Here is a 27,963-nt window from a genome sequence, read left to right on the forward strand (position 1 = left end):
AAAATTTCCAGACCACGTTCAATCAAATATGCATACAAAACCCTCCTGCTATTCTGACCAAAATAAAGTAGACCCCACTTGCTCGTGAATTTACCCCATATTTTTCTTCGTGAATCGGGGGTCGAGACCATACAAACTTTGATAATACCACACGCCAACCATTCTGCAATTTATATTCAACCCTCCTATTAACCTACGTTGCATTGCATTTTTTTACTTGCATGCGTTTATACTTAATTCCGATAAATTTTCATATTTCTAAATTTCCAAATCTCCAATTGCCCAAATTCTCTCTGGAAATTCTCAAATTTTCAAACTTACAAATGTTCAAATTGCCAAAGTTTCGGATCCTTTTATCTTCCAAGATCTAGTTTCGTATAGTTCGTCGAATAATTCGACTTTCACGCGTATTATTTCGCTGTTTAAGCCGTAGTAAATTATTTCATGATAACAGTGGTTTTAACTGTCGAGATGCTGCTGAAGAACGATGACCTTCGGCAATTTTGTACAGTACTACGGAATCTCCTCTTCTGTCGTTACCTGCTCGATGAAAAACTAATCAAATGGAGTTTCTCGCGTGTCTCGAAGTTTCTCGAGGAAGAGGATAGAACAAATAATTTCATGTGAATGAAAATAATAAAATTTATGTTTGAATGTCGATGTAAAAGGGCGAAAGACATTATTGATCGTCTTTAACAAAAAAAAAAAGAGAGAGAAAGAAGAGAGTAAAATTGAGAAAAAACAAAAGAAGAGTGGGTAAACGTTACCTCGACACCTTCGTGCGCTGCGCCTCACGGGCGTCACGTCAACTCCGTCTCCGGTGACCGGGTTGCGAGTTAAGCAGGATGATCCACCTGCCAGGGTTCGAGCGGGTAGGAAGGCGCAGAGGACGACAGTTTCACAGCCGGTGCACGCAAAGCGACACGAGCCAGAATTTCACCACCACCACCACCACCACCACCCCCATGCACCGACACACAGGTAGCAAAACCCACATCACCGTCACCCAACCGTGTATATATGTTAGTGGGCGCGACTGTTCGCATGGACCAATTCGAGATACTACGATCATTTAGTTATCTTAATTTTGGGGAGTGAGGGACAAACGGTGAAAAGAATAATCGAAAAGTTAGAGAGTGCTGGGATATTTAAATTTACAGATCTTCGAATTGCTAGATATTCGAATCTTACGGCTTTTGAAATTTTGAATTTTTCGATCTCCGAATTTCTAGATCTTTGAATCTTTAAATATTTAAATCCTTACATCTTTCAATCTCTGAATATTGGAATCTTTGTGAACACCTAAATCTTTATATTACTGAATTTTTGAATCTTTGAATCAAATCAGTTGTCTTGAAAGAATCTTTCAATATTCAAATCTTAAAATTTCTGAATCTTTGAATATGAAATATAATTGGAATAGTAACGCGAGTAACTGGAATTCGTCCATGCGAAGAGGAACGAGTACGAACATAATAGAAAACCAAGAGTATTGTACTATATTACGTTTGTGTGAGATAAAGCAAGCAAAAGCAAAGAAAGTTACGGAGCAACGGAAGAAAACACAAAGTATCAAGATTAAAAACACAATGGAAAGAAAAACTGCAGTTCTCAAACTGTTCCACGAGTAAGAACGCACTATGAACAATTCGCAGTTCACTGACGATGTGTGAAGCATTGTAAAAAATTAAACAGATACATATGATTCCAAGTTACTTTTCTTTCTGGAAATCAATTCCAATAATAAAAAAAACCACTTAAAAGAATAACATCTTCGTTATATCAAAATTCCACACATTAAAAAAAAAAAAATAAAGATAACAGGGTAAAACAAAATATTTTCAAAATATGTCATATATTAGACAACTCCGTGGTTCCCATCCGATTGCGTGAAAAATCGATGAGAAACAGATTGTTTGTCGCAAGCAGAGAGGTATGTTACGGTGTTTAACCAAAAAATTAAAGGATTGAAAATGGTGCGACTAACTCAAAATATGTGTTTCTAGTTTCGCAGCAGGCCCTGTGACTCGTTAAAAAAAAGGTACTTTAATCAAAAAATTATCACAGTTCACGCTTTACGAAATATATATTGTACATATTAAGAACTTCTGGAATGACTACGAACTTCTACACTTAAAAAAAAAGAAAAGAAAAGAAAAGAAAAAGGGTAGAAAATTAAATCCAGTTATGATAAATGAAATTCTAAAAAAAAACGCTAATTAATATAATTTTATGCGAAATTTCATGTTTGGAAACTTGATTTGCATTAATAATCACGTCATTGCACGATCGAGATTCATAAAAACTTTTTATAAAAAGGTAAGTACACGGTACATGGACACGCGCACATAATAATTTTGTTTTTACATCTTTTCTCTATTCCTAAAAAATGAAAAAAAAAATATATTCTGCATATATCCTTTCCCAATTTATCGCTAACGATTTTTCTGCCTCCTATTTGCATCTTTGTTGAACTCCTCGCTAACGACTTAACGCGAAACAGTTTATACGTGTTCGATTGAACTATTAATTCTTGCAATTCAATCGATAATGTAAATCAAGCTAAGAACGACATTTCCCGAAACAGATCGCGATCATCCGTAATTAAAAAAAAAAAAAAAATAACGTGTAGGATGAGTGTCGTGTCATCTACTTGAATATGTCTTTTTTACACACTTACGAAATCGTTTGATTCTCCTAAAAGCTGCTTGTGAACAATTCAAGAGGATGACTTGGTAAAAGCCATGGATTAGTCACAGAAAATAAGAAAGAAAAATAATAATAACAATGTTCGTTCGTGTCTCGCTAGCTCCACAATAAAAAGATCAATAGCGATTTTTCTGTTGGAATTTGTTCATTCAATCGATTTAATGGAACAAAAGAAACCGAACGGAATTTCACAGAACGCGTGAAACTCGACAGAAGTGTCTTTAATTTGAAAGGAATTTCAAACAGAATCGGCGTGGTGCGAAAGTTAATATCGAAAAGAGCCTGCGACACACAGACACATATTTCAAGGTAGCTCGAATACAGTGCGAGTTTAAGTATATATTTGTAGTTCCAGCGATTGCACGCTTGTCACAGCAGCAATCTGTTAAAAAATCAACGAAAACTAACAAACAGAAAGAAAGAAATAAAAATCGAAAATTATATATTACTCGAATGATATATAGTACGCAAGAAACTAAATCGTCTCAAGAAAAAGCTTCGATACCAAGAAAGTAACGCTTGAGAAAAAAGAAAGAATTCGTCCCACGTTTACGACGTGAAGGTAATTGTGCTGTACTGACGATTTAAATATAGCTTGTTCAAAATAAATTGACTGCGCAAGGCTGCCACCACCATACACCATTCATAGTAGTGCTTGGCTAACTGGTCGCGTATTGGCAACTTATCTGGTCAATTATCGAGAGAGAGATATAATATTTCCAAAAATTTTAAGAGAGATATAATATTTCCAATAATTAAGAAATTTTTTATTTTTTTTATTTCACTGCTGGAGATAGAGACCAGTTAACGCTGCACTGCTATAATTACTTAGCGCTAGAATTACCAAAATGGTAAAAATTACCAATTTCTAATTCCTCGTAGACACGTTATAGGCTTCTAGAAATTCTTTCATTTTAATTTCAATGACACGAATTTTACACTTTGGTCATCGATAGTTCTAACGTTAAGCCTTCCCTTTCTGCTCAACAATTCTCAAATGACAAATTACAGAAGCGTGTGCTCGATAGCAAGCAGTCAATTCATTTCGTACAAAAACAACTAAATTACCGAATATAAAGAATCATTTGCAATAGCGAACACTAGTGGCAGAACTCGTAGCCGCGTTCCATCGCGCTCGCACCGTACACCAGTTCACCTGACCAGAGAGACAGTAAATCCTTTTTGTTTCCACATATAGTGGGGGTGTCGTAGGAGGAGGGCGGGTGTTGTGGATGCGTTTTCGAGAAAGGAGAATTTACACCTTACCTGTGACATCGTTGGTCAGATTGTTGCCATTGCTGGCCGCGTATCCGTTGAGAACGCCCGCGATCGAGTCCGTACTTCCGGTGCTCTTCGCGGGCGACGTTGCGGCGCCTGATGACACCGATGAGGACGTCGACTCCCCGCTGAGGGAGATATTGCTGCGCATGTGATTTTTCGCGTTTGGGGTGGTGGGTGGGGCATCGGGAGGGCCAAACAGGCGATTGTATGAATCATTACCGGGCTTGTTGCGCGGCGTTTCGTTGCTGTTGCTGTTCGGTGTATCGCCGAACAGTGCCGAGCCCAGCTGCGACTGGTTGTGGTTCTTCACGCGGCGGGGGCTAGTCTCTTCGGGGGCCGCGCCGAAAATGTCGCTGCTTCCGCCACCAGGGGGTTTCAATACCCTGAAACAATGGAACAATGCAAACATTAGATTTATCGATTTCAAAGATGCCTGGTGAAGGTATAATTTTGACATTGGTCTTCAATCCTTAAGCATCAAAGTACATCAAAGATACACCAAAGTATTAAGTTCATGACCAGGAAAAGAGGATCGAAGATTTCTTCATTCGAACTGACAATTTCCTGCATAGAATAATTTATTTATTCAGAGATTCTTAGGTGATTGGGCGTCTTTTTTTTTAAGTGTTTTTCGTAATAATTTTTTTTTATAGGTTTAGTTATTACTAAATCATTATTTAGAGTAGAATTTGACTTTGAAGTAAATTGTTTAGACTAAACTTGTCTATTAAGAAAGTTTACTGATATTGGGACATTTTGTTCGACCATATCGTTCATTCTACTTTTTCTTACGTAATACTAATTCCTTTTAGAAAATGTCAAACTTCATAATAGTATAATAATTCTGTTACGACGTACGGTATGAATGTACGGTGAATACTATAAATTGTTTAGAAGAGTACTTCAATTTTATTCCTCTACAATAGCAAATTAAAAAAAGAATGAAATAACAGCTAGAAATCATTTGTACCAACTTCCAGATGGAACAAGTGCTCTTAAAATTACCTACGATCTTAATTCTCCACTAGTAACAAAGAACTAGGTGAAGACGTCAATTTCATTCAACGACAAGTACGCTTTCATCCACGCCTCTTAATTGCACGGTATACGAACTGTGCAATCGCGTGTAGTGCACGTTCCATGGGACAGCCTTTAGTCATATACGCCGAGTCAGCCACTTCCGAGAGGCGAAAAAGGGTTGAGAACCATTGTTCTCGGGCGGTGGTCGCCGACATGGGAACAACACGGCTCGGTCCCCACGACGGAAGGACTCGATCCAATTTGCTCGATAAATCTGCGCTGATTTCTACGTAACGAGGGTCGCGCGTCTCTCGGCTTGATGCGTGGCACGCGCTTTGTCGCGTGTTCGTTGCCTGGTCGAGCGGATAGAATGGGAAAAGGAAGGAAGAAAGGGAACAGCAACGGCGAAAAAAAAGACACGAGAGAAGAAATAACAGACCAGGGTGTGGTACCAGAATTCACTTCGGACCAGGACGAGCAATTAAAAATATGAAATCCGTCCTCTTTTCTATGAACGACGAACGAATGAACGAGCCATGGGGGAGCATAGTTTTAAAGATCCACAGACATCATTAGCAGAACGGTTCAATTAACGAAGGAACCGTTCACGCGTGACGATCTCTTTTTTTCTCTCCCTCTCTCTTTTTTTTCAATTTCCTCCAGGGATGGATTCTGACTGCTTTCGAACGAGTTTGCGCAGGGAGACTATCCGAATATGGACCGTTTCTGGTTACACAGGCTCCGCGATGAATCTTGATCGATTCAGTCAGGATGAAGAATATCCTGTTGATTAATGCCTCGACTGATGTCTTGATATGGTAGCCGGTATTAACAATTCCGCTCCCATCTAGATCATTTTGTACAAGAGTCTGGTCGAAGTGTTTATAAATGATGTTGTAGCAGCGATGGATAGAGTATGATTATTGGGAGGAGTCGTTGCTTCCTGGGTATGTAGTTTGTGTCGGGATTATTTCTTGCTCGAGTTACACGGAAGCTTAAAGTGTTCGGTTCCATCGAGGTTCGTCCTTTTCTCTCTTTAAAAGTATATTTACACATACCCTCGCTTTGCAACGAAGCATTTTGTTTTCTTCAGAGTATCAAATGTTTGTAATCACACGAAAATAGTACACGAAGATAATCAATTTAAATTATTTATTATTAATTAATCAGTATAAATGCTATACCGTATAGTGATGTACGAATACAGTTCGTATCCCTGTATCTCTTCTGCTTAAAGAAAAATATATATAATATATAAATCACATTGTTTTTATTATACAATAATGTTACGTTTACGCAACTTATCCCTTGGTTCAACATCCCGAACTCTCAAGATCGAAGAAATGACTGCGTGTAATTACCGCTTGTTCCTCGATATTTAACTGACAATATGATTTATAAATTCAAGAACGCCACTCCTAAGTCATCCCCCCGTCTATACGCTGCCTCGTGGTAATACATTTTCTAATTACATTCAATTAACATTCTTCTCGAACGCATTACGTCGTTCTATCGACCGTATCGTATATGCCTGGCTGTATCGCCAGCAAGAAGTCGTTAAACTCCCGATCGATCGAATATAATCGTTTCACTCTAATTAACGTCGCAACACTGACGCCCCTTACGAATCTTCCCTGTGCCCCCTTTTACCCCCGACGATTCATCAAACGTACGCAACGTATCATAGCGCGCATTTCATCGACTCAACGATAAATCAACGCTTCCTCGTTACGGTGTCTCGGATAATTGAACGACCGACGCGGTTTGATAGAAACGTGTTCGTTGCTTCGACGAGGAAGCTTCTCTCTCTCTCTCTCTCTCTCTCTCTCTCTCTCTCTCTCTCTCTCTCTCTCTCTCTCTCTCTCTCTCTCTCTCTCTCTCTCTCTCTCTCTCTCTCTCTCTCTCTCTCTCTCTCTCTCTCTCTCTCTCTCTCTCTCTCTCTCTCTCTCTCTCTCTCTCTCTCTCTCTCTCTCTCTCTCTCTCTCTCTCTCTCTCTCTCTCTCTCTCTCTCTCTCTCTCTCTCTCTCTCTCTCTCTCTCTCTCTCTCTCTCTCTCTCTCTCTCTCTCTCTCTCTCTCTCTCTCTCTCTCTCTCTCTCTCTCTCTCTCTCTCTCTCTCTCTCTCTCTCTCTCTCTCTCTCTCTCTCTCTCTCTCTCTCTCTCTCTCTCTCTCTCTCTCTCTCTCTCTCTCTCTCTCTCTCTCTCTCTCTCTCTCTCTCTCTCTCTCTCTCTCTCTCTCTCTCTCTCTCTCTCTCTCTCTCTGTTCATACATAACCGCAACTATGAGCTTATAAGCCTCGTTTACGCTCCGTATAACGCTGAAAACTCACCACAAGGGACGCGCCATTCCTCCAATTATCAAATTCATCTCTAATTGACCAATTACTGGCTAGGTTGCTATGTATACGGATTTCTTCTATGCGTCGAAAACCGGCGATTTTATTAAGTAAAATAGATGTAGATATAGTCGTTTTGAAATTAGCAATTGGTTACGATTATTTAACTGTGCACTTTGAAAATTTTTATGGTCCATGAAGTGGCAACTTCGGTACACTTTTACAGTGGAACGTTCTTTTCCATGAAAAGAATTGTGTTTAGTAAATTTACTGATACATGGGATAGTTTTCATCCTCTTTTATTTTTTATCAATTTATGTCACTGTAATTTGCTTTAGGGCTAACCCTTTCGATTCCAAGAACTTCCTACAGCACAAGTCGTCAAGAAGTATTTCTTCAATTCCTCATCCTGGTATGCGTAATATTGATCACATTAAAAATTCTTGTATTCACAAATCTGAAGATCGTTTCATATTCTATAACATAGGACCCATGTCGAAGACTTTTCTTTTACCGCGATTCTTTCTAATACGAAAATTTCATCTCTCGAAAAATTTCAATATCGAGTCCCATCTGAACTCCTACAATATCCACTCGATCTCGTTCTAACGAGTCAACCCCCGGCTCGTTCGTAAATTACCATATTCTCTTCCCATCAACATCTACCAAAAGCAAAAAGAAAAGTAGATTTATCGTCCATTTCCATTTCTTCCGTACCATAAATCCTCGGAACGTAAGAGGGCAGGAAAAAGAAGGCGAGTTCACGTAAAGGACACGTCTAGGACGATTGATGATCCTCTTCGGTGATGTTGCGTCCGGTCGTCGATGCGTACAGTGTCCGAGATCGACGATTTTCTCGACGAGAGAAGAAGGGAGGGAGGGAGAGAGAGAGAGAGCCTACACGTTCAGATGAATCCGTGGAGAGACGGGAGGGCAAATAACGAGGATAATCAATCGGCCGTAGGAAGCGAGGAGTCCTGGAGGGGACAGGATGGGCGCGCCGAGGAAATATGTTGGATGACGTACGACGACGCCTCTGCGTCTTCTTTTCGACGCCGTGTAACCCCACCAAAGGAACCAATAGTCGACTTAATAAGACCATCAACCTGTTTTACGCGGTTGTCCATGCATCTTCCATCATCGAGAACCGCCATAACATTTTAATGTTCGTCGACGTAAACCAAGTCGTAGAAGCGTGTTCCGGTGCTATTAAATAGGTTAATGTCATTTAATCTTACGTGTCGTCGTGTTTAATGGGGGGTAAAGACCGACATGAAAGAGATTAAACGCTCTTTATAAATCTCCAGTTTAGATAATCCGAAGACAGATGATCCTAACCGAACGTTGGTAATTATCTATGAGAAACGAACGTGGAGCAAGTACTTCTTTCATTACCGAATCTGTCAAAGCGATGGTTTACAGGGTTGCTTTTTGTTTTTGATGCTGATTTTTGTTGCGGGAAAAGTAACAGTTTTCCGTTTTAAATATTCGTATTCTTTTTTTTTTTTTCTTGAATCCAGAGCGATCGAATTTAAGACAGAATTTAATTTAGGAATTACTAGGTGAATTGACAGATTTGATATAACGATGATTTTAGCGTTAAAGATCTAGGATCGTTCAATTTTTCGTTTGTCTTTTTTCGGAAACTTTCTCGCAGAAAGATCTGTTGCACTACCTCGAGGCGCTTCCGGTACACCGCATTAGTTCCCTGCTGCGAGGATTTTACTTGACTTTCCGTTTGCACCGTGTGGGCTGCCGCTGACCCCACGGTTGCTGAACCCACCATATGCCGACTACGGCTAATATATATCGTTTAGAATGTTATTACACCATAAGGGACGTTATTTCTTTTATCTTTCCAATATCCCTGATGTTCGTTTAATAAAATACAGATGGATGCTTTGTCATCGCGACAAATTTTCAGAAGAAACTTTACCGTGACTCACGAGATATCGATTTTTGTGATGCGCAAATAAATTTATGAAAAATCACGGCTGAAAATGTAAATTAAAAGTTCGAGACAATACCATTGATTAGAAACTACATAATTTTGGTGAATATATTTTCTTTGTTATTGTTGCTCGAAGAATTCTCTGTGTCATTCACGATAATTTCTAATATCTTGATGCACGTTCTTCGTATCAATCGTCCTTTAACATCGACAGGGAAAGTTGACAAAAAATGTCACAACAGAAAAGATTTATGATATCAATTGGAATAGCGAGAAAAAACTTGCCTCGATATTTTCTACGAAGTCATACAATTTCTAAGAAGTCATCCAACTCCTCCGATTCCACCGTAAAATTTCTTTCGCCCCGTTACGTAGCAATGTTAGAAATTCCCGAGGAAACCGCGTGAAAAGTGGACCAGGACGCTTTCGAAAATAATAATCATCTGCTACAATGACTCGACATGCTCGCAGAGCGAACTATGTTAATGCTTGGCGAACGTCATTAAAGAGGAAATACGATCTACTCTCTTCAAAGGTCTGTCTCGTTCAACTTAAAATAACACAATCGAGTTGTAAAGCTCTTCCGTCATCAAGATACGGAACAATAAATCGATCATACACTTTTCCTCGATGTAGACCATCGTGCAAGTCCATAATCCTACATATTTGCATAAACGTTTAACTCTGCTACGAACCGGGAAAAATACTTGTAACTTGTTTGAAAAACATCCGACTATCACGTGGTTACAATTTTTTCCTATTCTCTTCGAACTTAAAAAATTGTTTAAGAATAGAAAAGTACGATTCGCTGGCAAATTATGGATATTATATCGTACGTAGTTACGACGATTACGAAGGATGCAAATATTCCAGATCGATTTATCGGTAACTCTGTAATAAAATAACATGTTGCGAAAAACGAGCAAATGTCTGGATACTTCTGCCAAGTAGATAGTGTACTTGATTTGTTTCCTTAAACCCTGTCATTTTGGAAGCTGCACGATCGATCGTCTACTCAGAGATCGTGAGACGATCGTCGATAGGACAGACAAAATGGAAGAAAACGAGTCGAAGGAACGAATTCTAATGTTCAACGGGGATCGTCCATCATCCTGCTAAACGTCTCACGTACGACGTAATCAAAAGAATATAGAAAATGGGACGCAAGGGCAATCATCTACTCTGTGAGTCGTAAAGTCGGATGAACGGAATTAAAGCTCGTGGGAATACGTGTAATATTCGACGTGACGCGAAATCAGGTTGCGTGGGTGAGAGAGTGCTTTGCTCTGGAAGAATTCTTCTATTAACACATTCCTTGACACCGAGTAAAATAGACTTGACAGTACTTTGACACTAAAACGACTAATGATAAATATACTATCAATTTACTCGCAACTTCGTTATACCGTGAAGTGAATATACCTAAGCGTATTCTAATCTCAATAACAGTTTACATTACTTTTACCAAAAGGTTTATGTTTCAAGTAATTGTGAAAAACGACAAGTAAATGAAACCTGTTTGGGCAGATCTGGTAATCATGATATTAAACTGGAATAAAAAAGGATTACATTAAAACAACTTCGATCGAAGAAAAATACCACCTGTGCTAGATTCTTAATGTTGTTTAATATTCTATCCTAACCGCTTTAGCGCCATGAAGTGCGATCGCTATGTTAGCGTGCTGTGGTTAACTGTGTCGCGATGTTTGCTCGCGATCGTCAATTCGCAACGCGCTCAGTTTCGGCAACGAAAAGAAAGAACGCGATCGCGTCGATCGGTATTTCTCGCAAGTAAATGAACGAAACGCTAACGCGCAGCATAGCACAATCCGACGCGGATTCTTAAAACCTCCTGGCATTAAAATGGTTAAAAATTACAGCAATATTGCTTTTCTTTTTTACCTAATAAAAATTTCATTTCTGCAAATTCGCGTTCCTTGCATCGTGAATCGACGATGATCCCCGTACCAAAGAATTATCGACGAAGAACATCCAACTTTAATAAGCAAAATCTCGATAGCAGAATAATATAAGGAAACCTCATCAAACTTTAAAGATTCGAAGAACATCGAACGTCCAACTTGTCGAAATATATTCTGATCTTGTCCAGTGACTGGCACGAGGATTTAGTCGAGGCAATAACGAAGGGAAAAGAGGAGTAAGTCGGTGCCATCTCCCGCGACGTCTCCTTTGGCATCGACGTCCTCTTGTCACGGTATATTCGGCTCTGTTGCGGAGGGATCGCCCAATAAAAGAATTCAATCACGATCGATCCAACCCAACGATCACGCGACGACGTTACTTAAAAAAAAAAAAAAAAAGGGCACTAAGTTTACTGACGTATGATGACGATAAAAAAAAAAGAAACTCGGTTTTCAGGTCAAACGAACTAGTCTTAAGCATCAGATTATATAAATACAATGTTATCCTCGTGGGAACGGCGCATTATCCTGCTTCCTAACGTCCCAATCGAAATTATGCGGAGAAAAATACCAGGCGTACCATGATCCTCCATTTCGAGGCACGATATTATCGTAGACCATTACTCTGCTTTTACACTTTGAACATCGAGCTTCGATTTCATCCATTACCCGTAACATCATCCCTTATCGTCGAATACACGCGCCGTTTCTGGCTCACTGATACCACAAGACTTTCTACTAACGTTTCTTTGGAATTTATAAGTATGTATGTAATGGAAGTAGCATAGCCAGATTCTGAATTATGCATTTCTTTAAGGGCTTCTTCGCGCGTTGATAGATAATACAAACCCTATCTTACGTTCTATAAAAATTTGATATTCAATTAGAATTATTATTCGTCGAGATATGTTTAACGATTATGTCGTTTAATAATTCTTAAATTCTCTATAGAGTTGTCAACCCCGTGAAGGAATAGAGATAAAGCTACTCGATTAAAACTATTATAATTACCAAAGTGTCATATCTCATATTCTTCAATAATTTCTAACGCCTTTACTAACTTTTCAACCTGTCTTTCCAATTCTTCGAAGGAAGAATTGAGAAATGAAGTTACTCGATTCAAATCTAACGTAATACTAATGTAACTAATACCTCGTGTTCCCCGATAATTTCCCATTTCTTTCACTAATCTTCCAACTACTTTTTCAACAAATCTTTTCACTTGATTATCAATATTTAAAAATCCTCGCATCGATATTAATTGTTATTAATCTTCCTACTATGTTTTCCCAAAGTACAAATTATAGTTCACCGCTCATATGGTGGAAACTAGCCTCGATCATTCTCGGAGTCAAAAGTTTTCGAGCCTATAAACGTTGGAGACGCGATCGTTCGAGACGAAGCTTCTCGATGGAAAAATTCACAAGGCGGAAGATAAGGCGATCGGAAAGAGTCGGAGGCTCGGTGCTCGCGCGTAAATGGATCGTTTCTGTGGGTGCAGCGGCAATAAGGAGTCACGCTCGAGTACTCGTCTTGGCTGCTGGCAACTCCGTGTGAGGTCCCGGAATATCGAGGATGTCGATAACAAGGAGCGGCATTGTGGCCAATCTTTATCGCGTTTCGGACAATGGTCATTGTTCCGACGTTTAATTACCCCAGGCCTTTGCCATTCGCTAATACTTCCTCGATTTCACGTTTCGCTAAATATTTGCACCATGGTGAAACTCTTTTCGTGTGCTGCGCGCTTTCAGAGATGGATAGATGCAATACAGGAGTAGGCGAGAAATAGTTTAGCTGGAAGGTAATTGGTCGACTAGTAACCACGATGATCGTACGCTTCCATTATCTTCAACCTCGTGGGAGTTCCTTGAATATTCAAATACGATCCACCCTCGACGTAGGTCGTTCTGAAGGCGGGTTAGCTGATTTTACGATCAAGCTGACGCGATACGAGCATCGAACCCCTCTTCGTTGATTGGATTGGGAATTGGTAACTCGTGCGCGGGGATGTCTTATTGGGTTTCGTGTAAATTTGTTAGGGTAGCAAGCTCCTTTTCAAGCGAGGACTCCGCATGATCGAGTTAGAGGGTTAGATTTACCCAGTTCGGAGGCAATTTTTTCCAACTGTTTTTGTTTTTCTCTGCATAGCGAGAGAAAACCTCGCAAGGTAGATAACTTGGATAAATTTCGCAAGATGATCAAAATTTCTCTTCACCGTAGAAAATTAGAGGAGTATAAAACTGCTTGAAATCTCCCTTAGCTAATATAACATTATCATACGAACATTACAAAACAAAAGGTTGAGTTTCACAACGTCGTCGAAGTTTCTCTTGAAGAATAACTGAAAGCAAAACTGCGTTGTACCTTAACAAAGCGATCATACAGACTTTATATTCAGATCGTAAATATTTCACGAGATCACCAAAATTTCTCTCGAAAGCAGGAAGTAAAACTGCTTGAAATCAAGGGTAATTTAGAGGCAAGTCTCGAGTCTTCCCGATCAGTCGGACGATTCTTCTTCTTCTCCGCCTTTCAACCATACCACAGTCATACATCACCATAGCCTGGCAGGCAGCACGCTAAGACGCTCGGTTCGATCCACGAGTACGTACCGATGCTTGCCCACGTCCTGTTCGATTCGTTTCAATTAGGAGCCTGGCGAGTTTTTCAATTCGATTCAGGAAGTTCCATCGACCGAAGCGCGATTAGTTGAACACGCAGTTACTTCGATCTGCCAGACGCCTTTCGATTCAATTCCTAATAGTGTACGGGTGCGTTGGCGTCAGACAGTCAGATACGAGAAGAAGCTTCACGTATCGTACCGTAGAAATTGCGAGTAGGCTTAAGTTTCTTCGACACCCTGAACCGCCGCATATATTATCTTCCATATTCTACCCTTGAAAAAAAGCTCCACCTTCGAACAAGAAATCTCGATTTCTCCATTTGGAATCGAATAACTTCAGGCCTTTTGTATCGCTTGGTAAAATCATGATTCTTCTTCACGTAACAGCAGTTTACTTTCATGATTCATATCAAGTTCTAGGTCAACATTTGTCCGAGGATAATCGCAGTTTTGCTGCGTGACTTGTGCCTAAACTGTATGTCATTCTTACAATTCTATTGTTTATGAATTACGTAGTCATCAAAAAATGATAGCAATTTTTTCTTCGTTGGAACAGCTATTCATCTGTTATGAACATTCGCTACTAGAGAAGTGTATCTAAGATTTCGAAAATAGAAAAGAAGCCAAGATCGATACAAATCTACTTCGATAACAGTTCTAACGATTCTGCTTTTGCTGTAAAGCTTAGAAAAACATCGAGTTCCTCTTAAGGTAATGACCGTTTCCTCTGACAAGTCGTGTCACGTTGCCTGATAATGACTTAATCGTCCTGTTAATCATACTGTTCCCAGCTATTTGGACTTTCACGAGTAGATTCGATTGTTCTAAGCGTGCCCGTTGCGTAACGGACGCGAGTCACGAGCGTAAATTATTCGTGTCGGCCGACTGCGTGAAACCGGCACGTGTGAATCATTGAATCGCAACACTGACGCATCCTCGCAACACGAGACGAATCTTCGACAATCGAAGTGTAAGAATATAATCTAATGATTTGATACGGAAGGGATGAGTCATTAGCATGCAAACAACAAGAAAGGGAGTTTTTATGAGTTCGACTGATCCATCAAATGTATTCACATCCAAGAAGATATCTTAGGTATCTTAATTGGTCTGAAAGGATTGCTGGAAGAATCTAATTGCTCTTTGTTCTACTATGAATATTCCATCGTGAGCATTCTATTGTAAACGGTTGTGTAGATATCGTGAACGTTTGAATACTGAAACTATCAGGATATTCAAAACAACCAATTTATAATTACTCGTAGAAGATAGATTTGCAACGGTAGGGTAATAATTTTGAAAAATGATCCTTTGCAAAAATTTGATTTGTCTCTTGCGTTATATCTAATATATATTTCTTCGCATATCTTTTTATTTTAGTCTCTTTAGAACAAGTTACATGCTTTACACAGTTTAGTTGCCGATAATTCGAATGCTAATCGAGCAATTGGAAATGTTTCATGCAGGATTAGTGCTCTTACGAGTTGCTGACCGAATGATAAATACTCAGGGGGCTGCTTACGTATGCCTGTATGACTTAATCAGCCTGAATGTAAGAATGTATGAGATGAATATACGTTTCTTGCATATAATAACATGTCGTAGCGAATTGATACGGTGACCAGTTGCAGGGCAACTGAATTAGACCGTGCAACTATATTCGGTTGAAGTGGTCGAGTTACGAGCGAATATATTCGTGTGGAGTGACTAGAATTTAGATAAGAGCGTCCAGCATTAACTCTCTTATAAATACCTATCTGTTACTTAATTCCTTTTATACGATACGCTTACATTTATAGAACTGTAATAAATCTTTCCGATTGCACGAAAGTTCGTACAAGAAGTCGAACCAACTTAGCACGGTATCATCGAGTTAAGACTTGACTCTTCGCAGCTATATTATTCTACAAACATTTTATTATTACTTTAGAAAATTAATATTCTTTTCTCAACGTGAATAATTATACATCGCAGAAAATTAACTATTAGATTATAGAAATTGAAACGAATTTAAATAAAATATTTAATATTCTTTACCAAAATTAAATTATTTTAAAAAGTTAATTTTAAAAGGCTAATTTTAGACGAAGAATAAGAAAATTTTGACATTCAACGACAAAGGTATACAGTGACTAAGAGCAAAACTTGCCCGATTGCTCAAGACCGAAACAGTAAAAATGAAAGGGTACCATCATCATCATCGTTGTCGCGATATTATGTACAAGGTATTGTTGCGCAGAAATAACGTCGTCAACGTCACAATTGACAGAAGATGTTTGCGACATTCGCGAGACACGCCACGCACGCCATATACAGCAGGTAGCCACGATCGATGCAAATGCGGCAAATCGGCAAGTCAAAGTGGATCGTTTGAATTGCTCAGAAGGCGATTCATCGATCTCGGTGAACAATTCTGTCCGATGAGAAAAACGATCTCATCGATCAGACGAAACGTGATCGGTAATCAAAGCGCAATCGATCGATCCCCCGCATAATCCATATTTTGTCCTAAGACTGTTTTAGGGATTTAAGTAGTTGAAATATTTCAGTATCGCGTAATAAATGTAAATCAGCAATGATTTACAATTCAGAATTTGTAATAACTTTAAAAAAAACTGCGATTATTACTGGAATAATTTTCCTACCTCAAATCTGACATAGAAATATATGGAAATTCTATGCTTTCCAATTTAAAATCTGTGGCAAATTTCATCAGAAAGTAGCATTACATTCCCCCTAATCTTTTTAACAAATCTATATTTCCAATTTGAGATTCGTAATCAATTACTTTAAGAGTAATACAACCTTTCCTCTAACTTTCTTCGACAAATTTTCATTCGCTTCGATAAATCGGTAATGTGTAAAAATTTGATCTCGAACAAATAATCGCGCCATTTGAAGACAATCGTATAGACGATCGACAGCTATAAAAGGAAGCCAGATCGAGTCGAAGAAAAAGGTCTGTGTGTAACTTTATGCAATGGATCGTGGACTTAGTAATAGACGAAGTTTACGCGAAATTAACTAATTGGCCAATTACGCCTCCGCCCGACCAATTCAACGGCGTAATCGATCGACTTATTCGGTTCCGGTGAAATCGTCGATTTAACCCCTCTTTTCGATCTCTCTCTTCATTCTTGGTCCCTTGTTTGGTCGGTCGTCGTTTAACAAGCGGATAATCGGACGAGCAACGAGTACTTATCAAAACTTATTTCGACGCCGTTTATTTCAATCAGCCTCGTGATCGCGAAACGATTTTCTGGCTTCTCAAACGACGAGCAACATTGCTTCTTTCGATGACATACATATTTCGATTTCTCTCTGATGTTGACTTTATCGATTGCTGATACTTCTGGTTTACTTTACCTGCACGATTATCGGCACTTTTACAGCATAATAAAATAATGAAGAGCACTCAAGGAACGGTTTAAATCGTCATATTACAGTCGGACGAAAAAGTGGCTACCTGAGAATCTCAATTCTTAAAATACCTTTCCACGCGGTACGTTTATATTCCTGTAAACTGGTTAACTGTATTTTTAAACTAAAGTAGGATACTAAATATTTGTCGAAAATAAATTTCCAATTATTTTCTTCTCCGTTATAAACAATTATCTTACGGATTATATAAATTTTAGCCAAAAATAGAATACGATCCTGAACTGTGTAAAAACAATTTTGTAAAAAATGTACTAACATAGATTCTACGACATACCCACTATTCTTAGAATAATTACGTCATAAATAAAACGACTTAAAAAATTATCCGTGTAAGAGTACCAACTGGCACGTACAACTTTTTATCTCGAGATAGTCATCAAACAAATTACTCATTCCTTCGTCAAATCCTTATCTCAGCGTCTCCGAACGATGATTTCAAGCCTGACGACGCTCCAAATTCGCAACTTCCCTATCGACGATTTACTCAGAAAAGTCATTAGATAAATTTATCCGCGACATTCGTGGCAGTAGAAGAGCAACATCTACGTCATTCTACGATCCACCGTCGAACGATATCGCGTTTTCTCGCGAAACTATTCAGCTGGAAGCTCGAAGTTCACGTTCCGTGGCCCTGAATAATGCACAGGAAACACCGCGGAACAAAGTATGAGTTATCGAGCGCACGCTGCTAAGAACACGGCCACGTACACAAAAGAGATAGCAGCGATGATTATCGGACGAAGGTGCATTACGATCGATCGACTTCCAGCGTTTCGCGTGGCGGACCTTATCATTGGCCGCAAAGAGACAGATAGAGTCAATGTTCTGTAAAAGCGGACTGTTATAAATAAAGAGATCGGCGTAGGCGGCTATAGGCACTGACGTATCGAGAACATCCAGGTTGTTTCCCTTTCTTTTTCCAGGAAACTTTTTCATTTTCTTCCTAGCGTTATTAGTTATTATTTGCATTCGTGAGATAGATCTGGAAGAACGTTGTTTCGAACAAAATATAACGATCCGGAAGTTATCTAAACAATTACATTTAAAACTTCTATATCTGATAAGTTCAGCGTCGAAGTTAAAAATTAAATACGTGGAAAATCCATTTTGATTCATTGTAACAAAGAATTATTTCATTCGTGTGTGATAGTCAGAGAATGAAATATTTTGAAGAAATATCGTCCTGTGATGATGTTTAAATCATACTTTATTTACACCGCGATTAATTGCGTGGTGAAACCGCAAGTTTACTTTCTTATCGAAATTGGAATATCATGTTTGTTATCTGACGATAACTTTTATTTTCACTCACTGCCATCGGTCGAACTCTCCTTGCTGATCATCTGCAGCGGTCATAAATTATCCTGATAGCGTGTCGGGCAATTGTTAGGCTGATGTTCGAGTTTGTCGATTCGTGGAAATATGTGGTCGTGAGCCATATGACTGTAGAAATTGGGAAGAATATCAACCTTATATGCCACTATGATTCTCGAATATTCCACCCAATATTATAACTCCCATAAATTACCTCTATATACATAATAATTTTTATATTTTAATAATTTCTTACGTAATAATTTCCCCAAAATTGTTCAGTTCTATATTCGGAATTATTTCCAAGTTCTTTGCACAAAGGCTTTTATGCTTACGTGCATATATACATAAACTCCAGATATTACAATCTGCAAATTCCCTAAAATTCCAAAAATCCGCTAAAACAGCAAGACGTAATTAAATGCCTAGGTGAACGGTCGAAAACACTAAAACAGTTACACGAAGCAACGTGAAATCGGTAAGGTCCAGACAGAGCAAGTCTCACCAGGGCTTCCACGCCTCATAGGTTCGCAAAATCCGTCTTTTCTCCTAGGAAGCCCCGAAGAACGATATCCACAAAGGCCTACGAGCTTACACGAGGGGGAAGCCACCGCTGCGGGGGTTCATACGACGCTTGTCCACCCTTTCGTGTCCACTGGTAAAATGGGGGTGAGTAACCCCATGACAGAGACGATCCGGATTCGGAAAGAGCGACTCGTTCGTAGTAACGCGATACGTCTCGATCCACGTGAAACTTGGAGACGTGTAGTTTTACACGTGAAGCATATCGTAATGGTCGAGGAAGTCGGCGGAAGAAACAAAAAAAGAACGCCGATTCTAGGTTACACTTCGATCCACGTGGATACTTGACGTTGATGGTGTTCTGGCCTGCTCGATGAGAGTAGAGAAAAACGATCGCCGAGAAACTCGAGTAAGATGGAGGAAACTTGACGGATTGCTTCTTTCTCTAGTTTTTCTTTTTTCTTTGTTTTGAGAGAATTTATAGTGACGTGATGTTGAGCAAATTAGGATTGGATTGCTTGCAACTAATTACGGTTGGTAATTTCGTCTTGATTTGGAGTAGAGGATTTCATTGTAGGATTTCAGAAACGATCAGACAATGAACAGAATGTAAACGCAATTGTATAGGAAGTCTGCGAAAGATTTTCCAAAGAACATCTTTAATTTGTCAAAGTATTTGTGGAAGATCTTGTAATCAGGTCTGTTTATGTAAAAATATTTACAAAGAGGCTACAAAAGAATTATAAATTATAAATTAATAAAAAAAATTTTTGAACAATACATATAAAAAGTTCATGAAAATTTCCCCTGCAAAGAATTTTTGCCAAAAATTTTTTCACAGTGAAATATTATTTATCATAAATCAATATATAAAAAGAAGAATGGTTTCAGATCTAGACTTCTAGACTAAAAGTTAGGTAAAGTGGCGAGCTGAAGTAACTATAGCGAACATTTTTACAGTGGAAAAAAGGAATTAACTAATTGGATTGCTCCCCACTTAAGCTTAATACCCGACGTAGCTAAGTGGAAGTCCGAAGTTATGGAAACAGAAACTACCACTTCTATTAAGAATATTTTCTCATTAGCATACATCGAAAGCGTCTGATACTGACATAATTAACAAGTCCAATGCGCTTAATTCGACGCATTTTGCAAATTGTTACGACGATTCGAGTAAGATAAGTAGGAGGAACAGGATATGAGATGAGCTTGGAAAAACATGTGTCACGCCCACGCACAATGTAATAATACATACCTTATTATAGTTGTTAGGGAAGGACTCGTTAAGAAGGTTAATCGTCGATTGATAATTGGTCCGAAATTGGATCCGTTCGCTTACGGGATCTCTTTAAATGAAATTGACATTGTTCCTTAATTCTCCTATCGTTCGACTCATTTATCACTTTCTGTTAATCGAATAAAAATACTACATTTCTTATTTAGAAATCTTAATCTTATCTTATTTATCAGAATATTCTTACACGATATGCTATCTATGTAAATCCTTGTAATTCAGGATTGAAATAATTCTCAGCGGTTCCAAGTTCCTTCATCCTCTGATTCGCAATCAGACAAAAATTATTATTCTCTTATTTTATAATTAATATCCACCATTTAATTATATGTCTCAAAATATTATAAACAGAATACCCATACAAATATTTTATTTTAGTACCTAACTTCTAATAATTCATGCTTTTAAGCCATTGTCAGCCCATTTAGAATACCCAAAATTTCTGATCAAATGCGTCTCAAACGCGTAAATCTCCAAAGAGCAATATTTTAACTCATTGATTCACTCTTGTTAGAAAAATCTTCCGATTTACATTCCAAATTTAACTCCACTCCGCATTGCGTCAAAAAATCCTTGCAGAAATACGTTTGCTATCATACTACACATAATTCTATGTCTCTTCACCTAGATTTCAGCTGATAGCGCGACAAATCCCAGGACAGCGACAATTTTTATTCGACAAGACCTAGTAGTCGTCACGATAATAGATCAGAATTGGCAATAGACAGGCTGGTGTAGCGATTTTTCAGCTGGCAGCTGTCCCAAACGATTTAAGCTTATTCTCATTAGGTCAAGACCGGCCAGCCTTGCATAGGGATTCTCAAATAGGCCAAACGACAAATCGTTGAAAAGAATTTCAGCTGAACTCGTGTTCTAATATCTATTAGTTAGCGTTTCCTTCATAGAGTCTCTTGTCTTGTTACTGCTAAATCAGCGATGCGAAACAACTGGTGAAAACAAAGAACCGGTGAAAAGATACGTCTGGTTACGTGTATCCAAGTTTGCGTAAGACCTCAACTGACCGGTGCTAAGGAGAAGATCCAAGGAAGAAGGATCTAGATTCTAGATGTACGATATCGTGGTCCTTTGAAGTCTTGAATTATGTATTACGTTTCTACAGGAGAAATTATACAGATGGATGATGGATTTCTTAAGCTGGGAGCAATGCGTGTGAATACTGTGAATGAATGTACAAATGAAGTTCGAATTTTTTATTTTCTCTCGACTATTGGAAATTATTAGGTGTGAATATACTATCTAGGAAACTTCTACTTCCTTTTTAGGCTTAAAGGATTTCTAGCTTCGAAGTATCCATGAGATTTCTAATTTTTTATAGAAACTTAGCGAGAAGCTTCGATATATGCAGCTGTCAGAAAGGTAATAAATTAAGCGAGGCAAAGAGTCGACTACGTTGATTGCATACAACAGATACCGTATGTTAAATTACTACAAAATCTACTTAAAGCCACTATTACTCTTAATGTCCAAAAATTCGTAAGATTAGAAATATCTACGAAATCTACCAAAATTTCTTAACAACACAAATTTCCTTAATTTCTTAATTATTTCAAGGAGATTACAATCTCCAAATTTCTACAAAATTCATCTAAATTCCTTAACAAGATAAGGTTCCTAATGTTCTAACACAGAGACAACCTCCATAGAAATATCAAAAATCAAGAAATCGATGAAAATTTCTGGAGAATTACGGAAAATCTTCCATACCTCTTATTAAGAAATTGTTTTTAGTAAAAAGAACTATGGCGATATCGAAAAATGAGTCATGAATTCGTGGAAATCCACCGTGAAGTATACACACGAAGCAGCATAATAATCTGTACTTTTTCAAGTAATCTCGTGTCATCCTTTGAAACAGGTTCGAAAGATGATGAACGAAGAGAAGCTCTCTCGCGTCGGGTGTCGGGGATGGGCCTGTTTATCACTCGAGGACAAAGACTGTACTGTATTGGGTCTTGTATAGAGCAAGCATTATAACGGGGGCATCGATGGGAAAGCACGAACGCTCGTCCTCGGGGCCAGGACGGATAAGCATCAATCTCGATGCCACGAATCCGATCAGAAAGATAACCGCGTGCCTCGAGACCCCGCGTCGTGACTCTGCACTCTATTGTTTCCATCTACAGGTGCTAACAGTCCTAGAAGAGGAAGCACGTTGATTTTCGTTTGGATCTTTGGAATTTCTCTATCCGATTGTATCAGAGAAGTTTTACTGGCCTGATTCGACGTATAAAATTATTTAGGTTTATTAAAAAGTTGCTGGCACTTTCGCTTATTAAATGTACGAAGAAGAGTTAAGGTCCCAAGTGGTTGGTCTATTTATTCGGTCAACCTGGAAGTGATTGGACAGTTCGAGGGTTCTCGTTATGAGTGCTTTTGGAAGTATTAAAGGACCTTCGGTTGATTTGATTAAATATATAGGAAGTTGATTAAATTTATTGAAAATTTACTGGATTCATCGAGCATGAATGCATCGAATTTATATTTATTTATTGAATTTATCAAATGCTGATCGCACTTCCATCGTTAAACCAATGTCCAATTTGTTAATTACTTTTATTAGTTTAATTGCTAGCAAAATATCCGACGCATACGATATAACGATTGTTTGATTGTTTTCTTGATTCAGGTTATATCAGATATAGAAGGTTAAAGTTCAAAGATGATTTACTGTTCACAGAATAATTCGAGAACTTTCTCTTCAATATCTAACTTGCGGCATAGCACCGAGTAAAACAATAAAAATCAAGATTGATAATGGTTCCAAGAGAGTTTTAAACCCATACTCGATTTTAATCGAGCATTTTGGAGCACATCCATTATCCTACATCCTCGTCCTAAAATGCTGCCGATAGACGAGGAATCCGAGTGAATACGAATAACAGGATCCAGCTGATAGACTACCAAGAACTTTCTTCTCTTATACAGAATTCTCCCTAAGCGAGGTCAACATAATCTGAATATCCAATGACCAAGCCGTCTAATTTCAAAGGTAGCTAATAACACCCTTCGATGTTCAGAAGCTGCATCGCTTGGAAAGTATCTATCCAAACACGACGAGGAAAGATTTCGCAACTCGTGACATTAATATCCTAATTAACTTTCCAATATTTCCTCGAACAACCTATTTCCAATTAGATCGGAAGAATATAAAGAAGCAGACAGAGAATTCAAAGGAAAAGATTCCTCGTTATTTAGAATCCGCCAACTTATTACTATTCCACTCGTGAAGTCAATGAACTTCGTGGAAGAACAATAAGAACAAAGATTCCAATTTACACGTCCTCGAAAGAGTTTCACTTCCTAATTATCCAAAAGCTATCGTTCAATGCGATTCCCATTGTTCAAGTAAATGAACTTCATGGAGGAACAATAACTACAAAAATCATCAACGATCAGATCTTCCTATGGATCCCACCAGAAGAAGCGAGGAGATTTATCTGAGATTTTTGACTAAACGATTAACACCTCCTCAAGAGGACTGCGCTTAGATAAAAGATCGCGTGGGTGTGTTATGAAGCGTATATAGTAGGTACAAAGAAAAATCATGGTGGCAATTAAGCGCGAACGGGCTGGAGGTGACATCCGTGTAATTACAGTCGTTCAAGAGCCATGTACACATCAATTACCCGAGGGCGTTGACCACATATTAAACGAAGTTCAATTGCAGAAATCTCTTGTCCACACACGTCGTCGATTTCCATTCGTCACCAAGCTTCCTTACGACATTGAAACAGGAAACGGAACAAACGATCGTGTTAACATATTTGCTGCTATTAATATACGGCCGTTTTTTTCCCCGGAAATTAAACACTCGTCATTTTTTATTAGATATATCTTTCATTAAATTAATAATGTTTGTCCTAAGTTCGTTGCTTCCTGTTCCGTTTATCTTTCTAAGCTCTTTTGATAAAAAGTTACTCATAGCAAATGATTATAATAATTGGCGAAAACAATAATTTATGCCAATTGAGTTATTAAGCGAAAATTATTCCACTGATATTTGTAGAGTTAATATTAAGATAAACAAACGTTTATCTTGAAACTGGTAAAAAGCTATTAAACAGGCAAAAATTATCGTGTAATCAGGCGGCTAATGTTTCTACGACGTTTAAGATGTTAAACAGAGACACGTATATAGCGTGGAATAACAGTCACGCTTTCTAAATCCGACTGTGTTCCGCTCTTTTCCTCTATTTCGGTGCAGCCTCGACTTTTGACACGTAAAGACGCGCTTCCTACGGCCGAAAGATGAAAAAGCTTCAGTTCCGGGAAGAAACAGAGTAAAGGATCGACGAGGAATATTCTAGAAGTACTCTGAGAGTCTGCTCGTTTTATCAATTGCCGGTGAATGGGTATTTCTTGGAAGACTTGCGCAAAAATATTTCTTGATACATTTTACAGCGCGACAAGACGAAATTAATCGTAACGAGAGCTTTAATGAATTATTTTGAATTTTTTGCTATGAAACGCGGGAATGAAATATTAATTATTACGAAGTCATAGTGTAAAACGATACGACATGTATTACGCGTACCTTTAACTAATAAATCGCAAAGAACAGACATAATAATAATCAAGTGATTGATAATTATCATCTGTACTCAAGAATGTTACGGGGCGAGATCAATCGTGAAAATTAATAACAGAGAAATGAAATATTAATTACTGCCAGGACTCGGTGTAAAATAGCACGATATAAATTAGCCGTAGCTTTAAGCAATAAATCATACGAAATAACTATAATTGATTAAGAACCATTGTGTGTAACCAAGAGCGCCACGTAGCCAAATCAATCATAGCAATAAATACCAAGAGTTTTAAAAAACAAACCACCTGAAGATTTCTCTCTATAAAATACTACCAAGAAAGAAATATTAATTATTACCAAGACGCTATGTGAAATAGTAAGGTGCGCATTAAGCGTACTTTCAAGAAATAAAACGCGACAAGCAGTCACGATAATTAATTGATTAATAATTACCGTTTACCTGTAACCAAGAACACATAGGCCAAAATCGATGCTGCATATTAATACTCGGAACTTTCAGAGCACAACCATCTCAAATACACTACCAGGAATGAAATATCAAATATTACGAAGACGAAGACCTAAAATGATAGGGTAAACCTACCGGTTAAGCCTACCGGAGCAGTAAACTCGCAAGAAATAACTATAATAATTATCCGGTGGTAAATATTGAACGTTCTTGAAGGATCGTTTAGAGGCGAGTTCGCTGGTTTGCCAGGCTCACCGCGTGCAATTAGAAAATTCCTCCGAAAGGATGTGCGACTTCCTGGGAAGAGCTGCCGACAATTTTTATCACAGTGGAAACCACTTAAGTAATGCCACAGATAAAACACTTTGCCCACGAGTACCGGTGTGTAACAGTTGTTTATCCTCTTTGTATCGAAACGGCGTATTTCCATGCTCTTTTAAGTACGTTTCTAATGTGGACAACAGGAAACGATGCCACGTACACGGGAAAACCGTTTCAATGAAAACATTCTCGAGGAAAGACGAGTCTTAAAGCAGTTTCAAGATGATCGTGAAAAAAGAAAGTTTCCATTTAATTGGAGGGGAAGGATTAATTCTCGACATTGAACTTGGAATATTCAGGATTCTTTGGGCGATGGCGACGAGAGCGCTACAGCACGGTTTTCGAAGCGGCGACCAGATTCAAGGACTGCCTCGCTTCGCGATGCAGATCGATCGAACCAGTCACGGTTGTATACGGCGTCTACCGCATCCTGTCATTTTCGAAACCAACCACCCTTCATCTTCAAGAATCTTCAAAGCGTGAATAAAATCTTAAACGTGATACTTTTATATTTGTCGCGTTAATCGATAAAAATAAAGATATCGATCTGTTACAAAAAAACTTATTCACAAAAATTTTAGAATATTCCCCTTCAACTAGCTAACAACCTCCTAAGTATCACATGCGAGACTATGGTTTTTAAGAACTTCGCAAGTGTAAATATCACATCAAAGATATAATATTTCCTGTCATAACTGATAGAAATAAAAGATCCACCTACCATATATATATCGTCAAATGTATTTTACACTAAAATTCTATTAAAAACCAGAATATTTTCTCGAGTGTATTTAACAGCCTTTCAAAACTCACACACGATACTCCCATTTTGGAAAACTTCATTTATATATATAGGTATCACATCAAACGTATACTATCGTCTCGTGTCATAATTGATAAAAATAAAGCTATTAGTCTGTCACATATTGAAACGTATCTTATAAAAAACTCCACTAAATTAATATTCTTTCTAATTTTCACAGCATCCGAAAGAGATACTCGGACAACCTTCGCAAGTTACAGCTGTCAAGTTGACAGTTCTGTACTAACCGAACATCAACACATTTATCCTGACCAAACTAACGAGATTCATTGGAAAGGGAAAAATCAATAAAACGTGTTTCTAGAAAAAAGGAAAAGGCGTCTGTTGCCGTCTCGGAAGGAGCAAACCGGATATCCAGCAAGAGGGCTGGAGGAGCCGCAGTGCGGTAAAGAGGCGGGCAAGCGAATCGGTTCCGGGATTACCTTTTCTTTCCGTATCCAACATTGTCGAGCTCGACGTGTCTGTAGGTCGCGTAAGTGGCCATCGTTTTTTTCTTATGATCTTCACCGAGGTATCTCCTCACGCGTACACCCTCCTCAGCGTCTTCAGGATCCTCTTCTCAAGATGTGTCACCCCTGGATGCTTGTACACAGAGAGAAACAGCCGAGGAACAGCTCCGAATATCTTGAAAGATGTCAATGTCTCGAAAAGTCTTCGATGTGTAAAGTAAAACGACGTTGGAAGATCCAACAGGAGGAAAAAAAAAGAAAGAAGATGGAACCAGACGACGAGATTTCCAACAAGCAGTAGTTGTCCTTGGACTCGAGCGTCCTTGATTTAAAGAAGGAACAGCAGGCTGTTTCTTCCCGGTCCCAAAGAGATTGTCAATTCCTCCCCGGCTTGGATAAGGTCACGAATATATCGTTGGTCGAGTAGAGGTACACTCGTAGCCGCGTACAGCCGAGAAACTGGCAGCCGAATGAGGATCCAGCCAGTATATAATGCCTCCTCCACCGGTGCTTCCCTCCTCTCTCTCTTTCTCTTAGTTGCCCGTTCTCTCTCTGGCGCTCTCGTGGCCGCTCTTCTAGCACCGATCCCAGGTCTCTCTCTCCCACCTTCTTCCCTCCTTCTTGCTTCACCCTGTGCAAGCTCTTTCAGCCTGGTTTCGTCTGCACTTCCCTCTTTCTCGCTCTGTACATACACGTATTTGTGTCTTTGTCAGTTACTGTTCGATCGTGTTCTCCCTATGCTTGTCTTTGTTTCTCTGCGTGTCCCTGTCATTGTCTCTGTTTGATTCAAAGCCAGTCCAGCAGAAGCTATACACCACCATCCTATTCCATGGGTGCGCCACCACCTCTAACAGCAGCAGCAGCAGCAGCAGCAAAATCAAGGGATAACCCCGGCAGACCGGGTTTGTATGCATTTCCACCCCCGACAAGCGGTGGAAGGC

The 27,963-nt window shown here is 38.8% G+C and overlaps 2 protein-coding genes across 8 annotated transcripts in view; both read right to left on the minus strand.

Annotated features, from left to right (window-relative positions):
* The window catches only part of LOC100746425 (microtubule-associated protein Jupiter), an 87,920-nt gene that overhangs the window by 4,859 nt on the left and 55,098 nt on the right, over positions 1-27,963 (minus strand). For 2 of the 7 annotated variants that reach the window (XM_012389867.3, XM_012389868.3), the window contains 3 exons: positions 3,976-4,373; positions 2,681-2,704; positions 768-854 (listed from right to left, as the gene is read on the minus strand). In XM_012389867.3, the coding sequence (XP_012245290.1) occupies positions 768-854; positions 2,681-2,704; positions 3,976-4,373 (509 nt within the window). Of the gene's footprint in view, positions 1-767; positions 855-2,680; positions 2,705-3,975; positions 4,374-26,995; positions 27,491-27,963 lie in introns of those variants that run through there. The other 5 variants (XM_003492223.4, XM_033322783.1, XM_012389869.3 and 2 more) reach the window with 5 other exon arrangements.
* LOC117152112 overlaps positions 27,076-27,963 on the minus strand; it is a 2,636-nt gene continuing 1,748 nt past the window's right edge. The window contains exon 2 of the mRNA XM_033322787.1: positions 27,076-27,704. Coding sequence (XP_033178678.1) covers positions 27,351-27,704 — 354 coding nt within the window. The 3' untranslated portion in view covers positions 27,076-27,350. The remainder of the gene's footprint in view (positions 27,705-27,963) is intronic.

This window comes from Bombus impatiens, unplaced genomic scaffold (assembly GCF_000188095.3).
Source record: "Bombus impatiens unplaced genomic scaffold, BIMP_2.2 scf_0665, whole genome shotgun sequence".
NCBI classification, from domain to species: Eukaryota; Metazoa; Arthropoda; class Insecta; order Hymenoptera; family Apidae; genus Bombus; species Bombus impatiens.